The 14,204-nt window shown below is 46.8% G+C and overlaps 1 protein-coding gene across 3 annotated transcripts in view; it reads right to left on the bottom strand.

Annotated features, from left to right (window-relative positions):
* LOC119961797 (signal transducer and activator of transcription 4-like) overlaps nucleotides 1-14,204 on the bottom strand; it is a 163,869-nt gene that overhangs the window by 59,819 nt on the left and 89,846 nt on the right. For all 3 annotated transcript variants that reach the window (XM_038789128.1, XM_038789127.1, XM_038789129.1), the window contains 2 exons: nucleotides 9,166-9,244; nucleotides 7,138-7,223 (listed from right to left, as the gene is read on the bottom strand). In XM_038789128.1, coding sequence (XP_038645056.1) covers nucleotides 7,138-7,223; nucleotides 9,166-9,244 — 165 coding nt within the window. The remainder of the gene's footprint in view (nucleotides 1-7,137; nucleotides 7,224-9,165; nucleotides 9,245-14,204) is intronic.

Below are 14,204 nucleotides of genomic sequence, written 5' to 3'. Positions count from 1 at the left end.
TAGAACATAGAACAGTACAGCACAGAACAGGCCCTTCGGCCCTCGATGTTGTGCCGAGCAATGATCACCCTACTTAAACCCATGTAACCCGTATACCCGTAACCCAACAATTCCCCCCATTAACCTTACACTACGGGCAATTTAGCATGGCCAATCCACCTAACCCGCACATCTTTGGACTGTGGGAGGAAACCGGAGCACCCGGAGGAAACCCACGCACACACGGGGAGGACGTGCAGACTCCACACAGACAGTGACCCAGCCGGGAATCGAACCTGGGACCCTGGAGCTGTGAAGCATTGATGCTAACCACCATGCTACCGTGAGGCCTCATCAATCTTCCTGCCTATGACATTAAAACCTATGTGTACTACGACCGCTGGCTGTTCACCCTCCCCCTTCAGGATGTCCTGTGTTCGATCAGAGACATCCTCAATTCAGGGAGGCAACACACCATCCTGGAGTCTCTTTCACGTCCACAGAAGTACCTATCTGTGCTCCTTACTATAGAGTCCCCTATAACTATCGCTCTCCTGCACTTTGCTCCTCCCCTGCTGAGCAACAGAGCCAGTTGTGTTGCCACTGTTCTGGCTCTGTTGTTTTCCCCTGATAGGCTATCCTCCCCCCACCCAAACAGTATCCAAAACGGTATCCAAATACTTGGCCGCAGATGCCACTATCACATTTCAGGGAGATATCTGCAGCCTGTAAATGGGGAACAGGTAACGTAAGGTGACCTCATGACTGGGGATGTCTAAATCACATTACAAGGGGCCTCAAGATAGGGAGGAGTCAAGTCTACATGGAGCATCGGAATGCCAGCATCAAAATATTCCCAATTGTAACAATAGAATTGAGTATAAGACCATAAGAGCAGAAGTAGGTAGACAGAAGTAGTAGACAAATGTAGATCCCTTATAGTCAGAAACAGAGGAATTTATAATGGGGGTCAAAGAAGTGGCTGAGCAACTAAATACATGCTTTCATTATATCTTCACAAATAAAGCCACAATTAAGATACCAGAAATGCTGGGGAACGCATGGTTTAGTGAGAGGGAGGAAGGGAAGGGATCAATATTAATAGAGAAATGGTTGGGGAAATTCATGGGATTGAAGGTTGATAAACCCCCAGGGCCTGATAATCTACTTCCCAAAGTACTTAATGAAGTGGCCCCATAAAATAGTAGATACATTGGTGGGTCACCTTCCAGGATTCTACAGTCTCTGGAACAGTTCCTACAGATTGGAAGGTAGCTAATGCAACTCCACTATTTAAAAAGGGAGGTAGAGGGAAACAGGGAATTATAAACCAGTCAGCCTGATGTCAGTAGTGAGGAAAATTCCAGAATCAATTATCTAAGATATTATAGCAGAGCATTTAGAAAACAGTGGCAAGATCGGACAGAGTCAGCATGGATTTATGAAGGGGAAATCATGCTTGACCAATCTACTGGAATGAAGATGTAACTTGTAGAGTTTGATGAGGGGGAGCCAGTGGATATGGTTTATTTGGATTTTCAGAAGACTTTTGACAAAGTCCCCAATAAGAGAATAGTATGTAAAATTAAAGCACATGGGGCGAAATTCTCCCAAAACGGGAAAAATCGTCAAACCGCCGTAAAACCCGGGCGGGTTTTACGGCATCGCGCCCCTTCCCGACGGGGGACCGATTCTGGTCCCCCGTCGGGGCTAGCAGCCCGACGTCGGAGGCCCCGACAAGTCGGGCTTAACGAAAATCGTTAAACCCGCTTGTCGGACTTAGCGCCGGCTGACGCGTCATATGACGTCAGCCGCGCATGCGCAGGTGGGAAGACGCCACCCGCGCATGCGCGGGTGACGTCATCGCGTTTTTGCGCGAAACCCGCGCATGCGCGGTCCGGGTTGCCCCTCAGCCGCCCCGCGTATTGATACTGCGGGGCGGCGGAAGGACAAATAGTGCGCGGGCATCGGGCCCGCTGCCCGCGATCGGTGGGCACCGATCGCGGGCCCATGGCACCCTTGGCACGGCCGTGGTACTGCCGTGCCAATCGGTGCCATGGTTATTTTTTTCCAGGTGGTCACGACGTTTTTACGAACGGCAGGACCAGGTGTGTTTGCCGTTCGTAAAAAGGTCGTAAAGGGCTGGGACTTCGGCCCTTCTAACAGCTGTGAATCGCTGCCGGCCGTAAAAAAACGGCGGCAGCGATTCGTGTCGGGATTTCGGCGGGGGGGTGGGAGAATAGCGGGAGGGCGTCAAAAAAGTCGGGAAGGCCCTCCCGCTATTCTCCCACCCGTCGTGGGGGGCGGAGAATTTCGCCCATGGGATTGGGGATTGAGAGGGATAGAAAACTAGTTAGCAGACTGGATATAAAGAGAGTTGGAATTCACGGGTCTTTTTCCGGATGGCAGGCAGTGACTAGTGGGGTACCTCAGGGATCGGTGCTGAAACCCCAGCTACATTCACAATATATATTAATGATTTAGATGAATGCAAGGTTGTTTCCATTGGCGGGTGAAACTAGAACTAGGGGCATAGCCTCAATAAGGGGGAGCAAATTTAGGACTGAGTTGAGGAGGAACTTCTTCACCCAAAGGCTTGTGAATCTGTGGAATTCCCTCCCCAGTGAAGCACAAGGCGATTTTTGAACAGTAAAAGAATTAAGGGTTATGGTGAGCTGGTGGGTAAGTGGAGCTGAGTCCACGAAAAGATCAGCCATGATCTTATTGAATGGCGGAGCAGTCTCAAGAGGCCAGATTGCCTATTTCTGCTCCTAGTTATTATGTAATATCTCCAACTTTGCAGGTGAGACAAAGTTGGGTGGGAGGGTGAGCTGTGAGGAGAATGCACGAATCCTTCAGTGTGATTTAGACAACTTAAGTGAGTGGGCAAATGAATGGCAGATGCAATATAATTTGGATAAATCGACATTATCCATTTTGGTAGCAAACGAAAAGGCAGACTATTATCTGAATGGTCATAAATTAGGACAGGAGAATGTGCAATCAGACCTGGCTGGCCTTGTACATCAGTTGCTGAAGGTAAGCATGGAGGTACAGCAGGCGGTAACGAAGGCAAATGGTATACTGTCATTCATTGTGAGAGGATTTGAGTACAGGAGCAGGGATGCCTTGCTGCAATATACAGGGCGTCGGTGAGGCCACATCTGGAATATTGTGTGCAGTTTTGGCGTCCTTATCCGATGAAGGATGTTCTTGATATAGAGGAAGTACAACAAATGTTTACCAGACTGATCCCTGGGATGGTAGGTTTGGTGTATGAGGAGAGATTGAGTCAGTTTGGAATGTATTCACTAAAGTTCAGAAGAATGAGGGAGGGCAGCTCATAGAAATTTATAAAGCTGTAACAGCATCAGACAGGATAGATGCAAGAAGAATGCTCCCGTTTGGGGGGAGGGGTGGGGTACCTGAAGTTCCCCTACATCTCGGAGACCTTGGGTGGCTGCCGTTCAGCACTAGTCTCCTCAAACAGGTACCACGGAACAGTATTCGTGGGGTCTCCCAGGAGATCGGAGGCCCCCAGCTGCATGCCCTTTGGGCAGGGTGGTGCCCTGCATTGCTAGTGCCAGCCTGGCACCCTGGCAGTGCCATCTGGATGCCTGCCTGGCACAGCCAAAGTGTCCAGGTGGCATTGCTAACTGGCATGGGCACTGCCAGGATTCCAGGTTGGCACTGCCAAGTTGGCATTTTTTGCACACATGTGATTGGGCCAGGGCTGTAGCCCGGGGTTGGGTGAAATTGTGTTGTGGGCCTTGGAGATGGCGTCCCGCTCACTTGACACACTGGGGAGTTTCGGCGGGCGGAGCTCCTCAGTGTACAAACTGGGGCTGTGTGTGGCGTCGGCCATGTATTCGCTTTTGACGCCCCTTATACAATGTGAGTTGCGTTGAATAACCATGTGTTTCTCAGCACTGCGAGCACTGGAAAACACGTTGCTAAATGCGCTCGCCATCGGACTTTGTTCCCATTTAGTTGACTCGAGCCCAGTGAATGATGTGCATGTGGTGTGGTTTAATGATGGCGCCTGGAAAGATGTTCCGAGGAGGTCGCAGCAGGGGGAGTGAATCCCAGCTCATCCTGCCACAAGACACAATTGTACTTCATGTTCATGCAAATATAACGAGCTGGAAAGCAGACAATCTGGCGCAGAAACCAGCCACGCAGAAAGGCAGGATTTTCCCACCCACCATCACACTTAGTCGCTGGAGTGGAAATTCCATCCAATGTGCTGTGCAAGAATTCAAACATGTAAACGGGGGTGCCCAATTTGTCAGCCTAACCGTATCATCAGTTCAGCTTGTAAAACTTACACAAGTGTACAACAGTTCGAACTTTTATCCGAGCATTTGCTCTTGTGTTCATGGCTAGTTAGGCAGATAAAATTTACTATTAGCTAAAATTTGCATCTGTACTGGCACTATGTATGGAACGGTTTGCCCAGGTTTGCAATTAAACCTCAATGACGATGTACTATTCATTGGAATAGATGTAAATTGCCCACCACATTCTCTGACCCCTTCAGAAAGGCAGAAAACAATGCATCATCGGACCAAAGTAAGCAAGCTAAACTACTCGTCAGGTTTATTTATAGGTCAAATGACAATCAGAAGCTAAAAGTCCCAGCATGATATAAAAAGCATAGGTTAAATTAGAATCAACCCAGAATTAGTTAATATATCCTTTCTAAAACAGTGGTTCTTACAGGAAGGCTTTTTCCCCAATTGGAGTTAATAATGACTCTTGATGACCAATCTCACCAGAGTCTGCGGGTTGTGCAAATTTAAATATTTTGAATATACTTTTATTTGTGCAGAGAGTGATGAATGTATGGAGTTTGGGGAACTCCAAATGTAACATCTCTTAAAGGAACCAGGGGCAAGATTCTCCCAGCCCTGGGCCGGGCTGGAGAATTCCCACGACCTGGCCACGTCGCCCTGACACCGGCAGGCGATTCTCCGCAGAGCGGAGAATCGGTGTCATTGGTGCCGACGTGGTTGGTGCGGCGCCGGTCGCGGGCATCTCTACGCGCGCCCCCTGCGATTCTCCAGCCCGGATGGGCCGGGCGGCCTTAAAAATAACGAGTCCCGCTGCCGCCATTCTAACCTGTTCTGAGCCGGCGGGACCTCGGCGTTGATGGGTCAGGCGGCGGCCTGTGGGTGGGGCCTCCGATGTGGCCTGGCCTGCGACCGGGGCCCACCAATCGGCGGGCCAGCCTCTCTGGCTGGGAGCCTCCTTTCCTACGCGCTGGCCTCTGTAGCCCTGCGCCATGTTGCGTCGTGGCCGGCGCGTTGAAGGAGGCCACTGCCCATGCATGCATTGGCGCCGGCGCCACTGCGCATGCGTGGATCCCGTGGCGCACAGTTTGCACCGGGATCGGCAGCTGGAGCGGTGCTAACCGCTCCAGTGCCGTTTTGGCCCCCTGTAGGGGCCAGGATTAGTCCTGGCAGTGGCCCGTTCACGCAGTCGTAAAACATGATGGCGTTTTCAACGGCGTGGACACTCTTCTGCGGGATTAGAGAATCCCGCCCCAGTATTCCCGATTCCAGGGTTTTCAAATAGGATAAGAGGAATGACAAAGGAGGGGTAGTGAGGGGGGGAGGGTGTCACAGTTTTGGTTAAAGAAACAAACACAGCTGTGCATAAGGATATGTTGGAAGGCTCATCTTTTGAGTTGAACCGAAGAACTGAAGGGGCAATCACACACTATCACACTGGAGTACTATAGATCTCCAAACGTCATAGGGAGATTGAATGGCCATATATATTGGTAGGTTTCTCAAAAGTGCAACCCAACAGGGTAAATGTAATGGATTTGAACTACCTTAATATTAATGGGATAGAGGAGGTGGAATCCTTAAAACGCATTCAGCAGAACCTTTTTTAACCAGTATGCAGCCAGCTCAACAAGAGGCAGTTCTAGACTTCGGGTTAGATCTTTGTCAGGGAGACCGATATCAAGAGTTAAGAAAATTCCCAACTCCGCAAACCTATCACCGTTAATGAGCTCGCCGTAGTTGTTCCAGGCAGGATGGAGTCGGGCCCCACTGCCTTCAAAGGCAAGTCCGAGCCAGCAGTGGAGGTAAGTGGATGGCAATGCCAACAGGCCAGAATGGCCTCCTCTGTTTTCTAGGACATTGGCCCAGTTGTAATGATAAATGTCAGGTGCACAAACTCACCCCTCAATCCCACCTCCACCCGGAACCCATGCCCCTTCCACGCCCTACATATCCACCAAGCCCCCTCATATCCCCCATGTTCCTTCCACGCTCCCTCATATCCCCATATCCCTTGCATGCCCCAATGCATCTTCCAAACCCACTTTTCCAGTATCCAGAACTAATGAGCTATTGGCAAGTCTTTCAAATGTTCCTGGAACTGACACTATAGGAAGATGTGGAGATAATGGCATTGGTCTGGGGTGGGCACAATAAGAAGTCTCACAACACTAGGCTAAAGTCTAACAGGTTTGCTTGAAATCACAAGCTTTCAGAGCGCTGCTCCTTTATCACCTGACTGTAATTTCAAACAAACTTGTTGGATTTTAACCTGGTGTTTTGAGACTTCTTACTATAGGACACTATTTGTGGGCAGCATGGTAGCATGGTGGTTAGCATAAATGCTTCACAGCTCCAGGGTCCCAGGTTCGATTCCCGGCTGGGTCACTGTCTGTGCGGAGTCTGCACGTCCTCCCCGTGTGTGCGTGGGTTTCCTCCGGGTGCTCCGGTTTCCTCCCACAGTCCAAAGATGTGCGGGTTAGGTGGATTGGCCATGCTAAATTGCCCTTAGTGTCCTAAAAAGTAAGGTTAAGGGGGGGGTTGTTGGGTTACGGGTATAGGGTCGATACGTGGGTTTGAGTAGGGTGATCATTGCTCGGCACAACATCGAGGGCCGAAGGGCCTGTTCTGTGCTGTACTGTTCTATGTTCTATGAAGAGGCTTTTTTTGGGGGGGGGGGGGGGGGGGGGGGCTCAGTTTACAACCTCTTAAAAGCTACAATTAGGCCAAGTGCTGGAGAGTGGCATTAGGTCGGATAGTGATTTTTCAGCTGGTAGAGTCACTTTGGGCTGAATGGTCCTGACTAAGCTGTAAACGTTTCTGATTCTGTTTATGTTGTATGTTGTATACTGTAATAGCACTCTACCTTTCGTTTATGATCCAGTTGATTGAGCATTCCTTGCAACCGAAAAACCTCCTCCTTCACGTGAACACTGTTTCTATCACTGTGTTCTGGGAAAACAAAGTTAACTTGGATAAAAATGCATGAGAGACATTGGCGTCAATTTATGTCCATTACAAAATGTGTCCCAGCTAGTGGGGCATATTGACTAGAAATGGAAAGACATTCGGAACGCACTTGTGGGGGATGGTGGACGTCTAGTGTTACGTATCCATCAGTCCAACCCAGGATTGCAAGAAACAGTGAAGTCATATGGAATGCAATTTAAAGGGGCAGTAATTCTATACTGAAGATGATTGGAAATGTTTTATCCTTGTCTTTTACACTGATGCATTGGACTCCACCATTGAGGATGGGGATATTTGTGGAGCTTCCTCCTCCAGTTATTTGATGAATTGTCCACCACCATTTACAACTGAATGTGGCAGGAATGCAGGGCATCAATCTGATCCATCGGTTGTGGGATCACTTAGCTCGGTCTTTAGCATGCTGTTTCTGCATTCCTGTATTCCTATGTTGTACCTTCGCCAGGTTGGCACCTCAATTTTAGATATGCCTGGTGATGCTCCTGACACGTTCTTCTATACTCCTTATTCAACCAGAATTGGTCCCCTGGCTCGATGATAATGGTAGACAGAGGGATATGTGATTACAGATTGCAGTTGAATACAATTGTGCTGCTATTGATGGGCCGCAAAGCATGGTCTAGTTTTGAGCTATTCTGTGTCTATCCCAGTTCGCACAATGCTAGTACCACACAACATAATGCAGGACGTGATCAGTGTGAAGACAGGACTTTGTCTCCACAGGCATGGTCGCCACTCCTACTAATGCTGCTATGGACAGGTGCATCTGCAACAGGCAAATTGGTGAGGATGAGGCTTTTCCCTCATATTGGTTTACTCACCCTTTACCGCAAACCCCGTCACCAGGTATGTCTTTCAGGACTCAGCCCTGTCTGTTAGTGGCGCTCCTTAGCCACTCTTGATGATGGAGATTGAAGTCCCCCATCTAGATTATACTCTGGGCAGAATCTTGTGCCCTCTCTCATGGCAGGTTTGATGATGGCAGTCATTTAATCAGGTGATAAACTTGCAGGTAAGGATTCCACCCAGAATGGTCCATGACAGGCAGACCCATGACGGTCTTCCCACCCTGCTGCCAATTTTCCTTAAGTATGCAATTAATATCTACTTTAGCGTCTCATCTTGTCAATGCTAGTATTAGCGACAGACAAAGGAGCGGGGGTGGGTTGCCATGCACAACAAGAAAACCCTAGTTTGTTTGCTTGAGGACTTCCAGGAGGGGGCGGATGACCTTCCCGAAAAGAGGTAATGTGATGTGTCACGCTGGTTCTCCAGTCAGCAGCTGAGGCCCCAATCACTTCCTCTGGATTCTGCCCTCAATGTTCTTGATACCCTCAGTATTTCTCCCAACTGGTGTTCAAAATAGAGGAGTACTGACTCATCAGTTGAAGGAAGGCAGTCAGTGATAATCAGCAGGAGGTTTACCTTGTCTGTGTTTGACCTGATACCATGAAACTTCATGGTAGCCAGAAATAATGTTGTCGACTTACAGGTCACTCCTTCCAGCTTGACTAATCTGTAGGACAGTTCTCTCAATTAGTGAGGAGTACTTTGCAAGGCCAACTGCACTAGAGTGCCATTGTTGTTCCTGGTGCCCAGCTGGATACAGGTGCTCCATTTGGTTTTATTCTTATTGAACGTTTTTGTAGGTTTAATACAACTGAGTGGCTTGCTAGGCCAAGCCTTAGGGGTAGTTATTAACATTCAATCTAACCAGTCAGGTAGACCAGATGGGCAAGAACAGATTGCTTCCTTTTAATATGCTTAAAGACATTACACAAGTTTGTCAGGATTGAAACTGGACAAAGAAGTGACATTTTAAATAAACAAAGAGGAGACTCTGGGGGGCAGTAGCAGAGCAGTAATGCTGCTGAAGCAGCAATCAACTCTTCACTGTGAAAATTACCTTGTGTCTGTAGTGTCTTGTATCTGAAATCAAATTCATCCTGCAGGTCCTCAAGATATTTGACATCTTGTTCTACCATCTGTTACATGAAAAAAAGGAAAATAACGTTGGTTATAAAGACTTGAAAAGTTACGTTATTTATTTTTGGTAATTTTAGTTCTTTTTAAAACAATAAGAAAGACTTGTAGAAACCAAGTTTTAGGATGAGGGCTTATTATGGCTTACACAGGTTACATCCCACCCAAACAGTTCATGCCAGTGTTTATGTACCACTCAAGTCTCCTCCAATCTTTTCTCATCTAAATCTAAAACAGTGATCCTCTGTTCACTTCTCCCTCATATACTTTTTCAGTTTCCACTTAAATGTAGCTATACTATTCGCTTCAACCACTCCCTGTGGTAGCGAGTTCCAAATTTCTACCACTCTTTCAAAGAAGAGGCTTCTTGTGAAACCAAAGCGAAAATGCTGGAAAATCTCAGCAGATTTAGCTGCATCTGTAGGGAGAGAAAAGAGCTAATGTCTCGAGTCCAGATAACCCTTGTCAAAGCTAAAATACATAGAAATTGGGAAATATTTATACTGTGGGGTGAGAGAATGAAAGATGAGTCATAGCCACAGAAACCCAGTTTCTTTGTCTTTTAGCTTTGAGAAATCGTAATCTGGACTCGGAACGTTAACTCTTTTCTCTCCCTACAGGTGCTGCCGGACCTGCTGAGATTTTCCAGCATTTTCTCTTTGGTTTCAGATTCCAGCATCTGCTGTAATTTGCTTTTTTCCAGGTTTCTTCTGAACTTCCATTTGAATTTCTTGGTGATCACCTTATACAGGTAGAATGTCTCAGAACTGACAACCTCGGGACCAAGTTCATTACAGATTTTGGCTCTTACCAGATTTCTGATCAGACGGTTTGGATGGAGTCTAGGGTTATTTGGATTGTGGGAATCGACTGGCGTACAACAAATGAAGTCAGGCACCAGACCACCTCAATAAAGCAAATATCTGAATTGTCCAGGTGAGTTATTTTATCACAATTACAATTGATGTACGGCACATTCTAAAAACATCTAGTTTTCGGACAACTCTTGTTTTTTTAAGAGCTGGAATTGAGACACTGTACCTGTACTGCCGGTCTCTTGTGACGGCATTTAGCTGTAATAAGGGCTTATATGATTATATTGAGTGAGCCTCGGAATTGGAACTTTTAAAGAACTCATCTTCTGAACAAGGGTTTAAAAGTTCAGAGACATGCTGGACATAACCAAAAAGACACCAACATCTTGGATGGCAAATCCTTTAACAAAAAGCACATCCTGACAAACAGAAATGCACTTTTGCCAATGAAGGACGTATCCCTTCAGTCAGGCACTGATAAATTTATACTACCACAATCTAACTTAGGAACATCGGAAATAGGAGCAGAAGTAGGCAATTCAACCCCTCAAGTCTGCGCCGCCATTCAAACAGATCATGGCTGGTTTTCCCGATCTCAAATCCCCCTCCCTACCGGCTCCCCATATCCCTTTAACACGCTTTTAAAAATCAGAATGAGCTAATTTAAAGGATGCTCCTAAATCAACTGTCCAAGTTCTAACCTTAGGAGACAATTGTGTAGCAAGGAAGATACCACCGTCTGCATTTCTCAATATCCAGTTTTGTTTGAAGAATATTGTATAGAACAGGGTGTTGTCCAGCAAGTGTGCTCAACATGCTTCTTGTTGGTTCAGTTTTTTCATAATATAAATATTCAATTTCTTGGATGTATTCCAGCGACTCGAAGTAAAGGTAGGTGTGGCGGTGCAGTGACAATATTTCTCCCAGGGAACCAGAATGTGAACTTAGATGGTGTAATAACTGAAGGGCATATAGAGAACCAAGATAAAAGAACAACATCACCCTCAGGCAGAGCAAAAAAAGTGACAAGTGTGAAAAGGGAGGTGGTCAATGCAGGATTGAGGATGTTGTACCTAAATGCGTGCAGTATACGGAACAAGGTAAATGAGCTTGTTGCACACATTGAAATTGGTCGGAACGATGTTGTGGGCATCACAGAGACGTGGCTGCAAGGGGATCAGGGCTGGGTTCTAAATATCCAAGGATATGTATCCTATCGAAAGTACAGGCAGATGGGCAAAGAGGCGAGGTTGCATTGTTAGTAAGGAATGCAGTTAAATTGATAGCAAGGAGCGATATAGGATCAGAAGACATAGAATCTCTGTGGGTAGAGTTGAGGAATTACAAAGGTAAAAAGACCCTGATGGAAGTTATTTTATTTTTATAAATTTAGAGTACCCAAATTTAGAGTACTTTTTCCAATTGAAAATGAAAAATGAAAATCGCTTATTGTCACGAGTAGGCTTCAATGAAGTTACTGTGAAAAGCCCCTCGTCGCCACATTCCGGCACCTGTCCGGGGAGGCTGGTACGGGCAATTTAACATACCCAATCCACCTAACCTGCACATCTTTGGGTTGTGGTGGCGAAACCCACACAAACACGGGGAGAATGTGCAAACTCCACACAGACAGTGACCCAGAGCCGGGATCGAACCTGGGACCTCGGCGCCGTGAGGCAGCAGGGCTAACCCACTACACCATCATGCTGCCCCCCGATGGGAGTTGTGTACAGGCCCCAACAGTAGTCAGGATGTCGGGCAGAAAATAAATCAAGAGATAGAAAAGGCATGCAAAGAAGTCAATATTACAATAATCACGGATGACTTCAATATGCAGGTGGACTGGGAAAATAAGGTTGGCAGTGGATCCCAAGAAAAGGAATTTATGGAATGTGTAAGAAATGTTTTTTTAGAGCAGCTTGTGACAGAGCCTACTAGGGAACAGACAATGCTGGATTTGGTGATGTGTAATGAGGCAGACTTGATTAGGGATCTTAAGGTGAAGGAACCCTTGGGGAGCAGTGACCACAATATGATAGAATTTACCCTGCAGTTTGAGAGGGAGAAGCTGCAATCAGATGTAACGGTATTACAATTAAATAAATATGAGAGAGGGGCTGGACAGAGTTGATTGGAAAAGTAGCCTAGCAGGGAAGACAGCGGAACAACAATGGCAGGAGTTTTTGGGGGTTATTTGGGAGGCACAACAGAAATTCATCCCAAGGAGGAGGAAACATGCTCGGGCCAGGACAAGGCATCCAGGGCTGATGAGGGAAGTCAAGGAAAGCAGACAAAGTGGTGAGGATTTGTGGGAACCCAGAGGATTGGGAAGCCTTTAAAAGCGAGCAGAGGACAACTAAATAAGCAATAAGGGGGGGAAATATGGAAATATGAGTGCACGCTAGTTCAAAATATGAAGGAAGATAGGAAGAATTTTTTTCAATATATAAAAGGTAAGAGAGGGGCAAAAATAGACATTGGACCACTGGAAAATGTGGCTGGAGAAGTAATAATAGGAAACAAAGAAATGGCAAAAGAACTGAATAGTTACTTTGCATCAGTCTTCACGGTGGAAGACACCAGTGGGATGCCAGAGCTCCAGGAGAACCAGGGAGCAGAGGTGAGTGCAGTGACCATTACCAAGGAGAAAGTTCTGGGGAAATTGAAAAGGTCCGAAGGTGGATAAATCACCTGGACCAGATGGACTACACCCGAGGGTTCTAAAAGTGATAGCTCAGGGGATTGTGGAGGCATTGGTGCTGATCTTTCAGGAATCACTGGAGGCAGGAAGGGTCCCAGAGGATTGGAAAGTGGCTAGTGTAATACCCATGTTTAAGAAGGGTGTCGGGAAATTAAAGGCTAGCCTGATTTTGGTCATTGGTACGAGTTTAGAATCCATTATTAAAGATGAGATCGCGGAGTACTTGTAAGTGCGTGATAAAATAGGACTGAGTCAGCACGGCTTCGTCAAGGTGAGGTCATGTCTGACAAATCTGTTAAGAGTTCTTTGAGGAAGTAACAAGTTAGACAAAGGAGAACCAGTGGACATGATTTATTTAGATTTCCAGAAGGCCTTTGACAAGGTGCCGCATAGGTTAAGAGCCCATGGTGTTAAGGGTAAGATCCTGGCATGGATGGAGGACTGACTGACTGGCAGAAGGCAGAGAGTGGCGATAAAGGTCTTTTTCAGGATGGCAGCTGGTGACTAGTGGTGACTGGCCTCAGCGGTAGGTGTTGCAACCACATCTTTTCACAATATACATTAGTGATCTGGAGGAAGGAACTGAAGCCACTGTTGCTATGTTTGAAGATGATACAAAGATCTGTAGAGGGACAGGTAGTATTGAGGAAGCAGGCGGGCTGCAGAAGGACTTAGAGATGCTAGGAGAGTGGGCAAAGATGTGACAGATGGAATAAAATGTGGAAATGTGTGAGGTTATGCACTTTGGAAGGAGAAATTGAGGCATAGACTATTTTCTAAATGGGAAGATGCTTAGGAAATCAGAAGCACAGAGGGTCTTGGGAGTCCTTGTTCACGATTCTCTTAAGGTTAACATGCAGGTTCAGTCAGCAGTTAGGAAGGTAAATGCAATGTTACCATTCATGGTGAGAGGGCTAGAATACAAGACCAGGGATGTACTTTAGAGGCTATATAAGGCTCTGGTCAGACCCCATTTGGGGTATTGTGAGCAGTTTTGTGCCCCGTATCTAAGGAAGGACGTGTTGGCCTTGGAATGGTCCAGAGGAGGTTCACAAGAATGATTCCTAGAATGAAGAGCTTGTCGTATGAGGAATGGTTGAGGACTCTGGGTCTGTACTTGTTGGAGTTTATAAGGATGAGGGGGGACCTTATTGAAACTTACAGGATACTGCGTGGCCTGGATAGAGCGGACATGGAGAGGATGTTTCCACTTGTAGGAAAAACTAGAACCAGCGGACACAATCTCAGACTAAAGGAACGATCTTTTAAAACAGACATGAGGAGGAATTTCTTCAGCCAGAGGGTGGTGAATCTGTGGAACACTTTGCCGCAGAAAGCTGTGGAGGCCAAATCACTGAGTGTCTTTAAGACAGAGGTAGATAGGCTTTTGATCAATAAGGGGATCAGGGATTATGGGGAGAAGGCAGGAGGATGGCGATGAGAAAA

Source organism: Scyliorhinus canicula, chromosome 2 (genome assembly GCF_902713615.1).
Source record: "Scyliorhinus canicula chromosome 2, sScyCan1.1, whole genome shotgun sequence".
Taxonomy (NCBI): Eukaryota; Metazoa; Chordata; class Chondrichthyes; order Carcharhiniformes; family Scyliorhinidae; genus Scyliorhinus; species Scyliorhinus canicula.
Note: the sequence above shows the minus strand (reverse complement) of the source record. Positions and strands in the feature narration are given on the sequence as shown.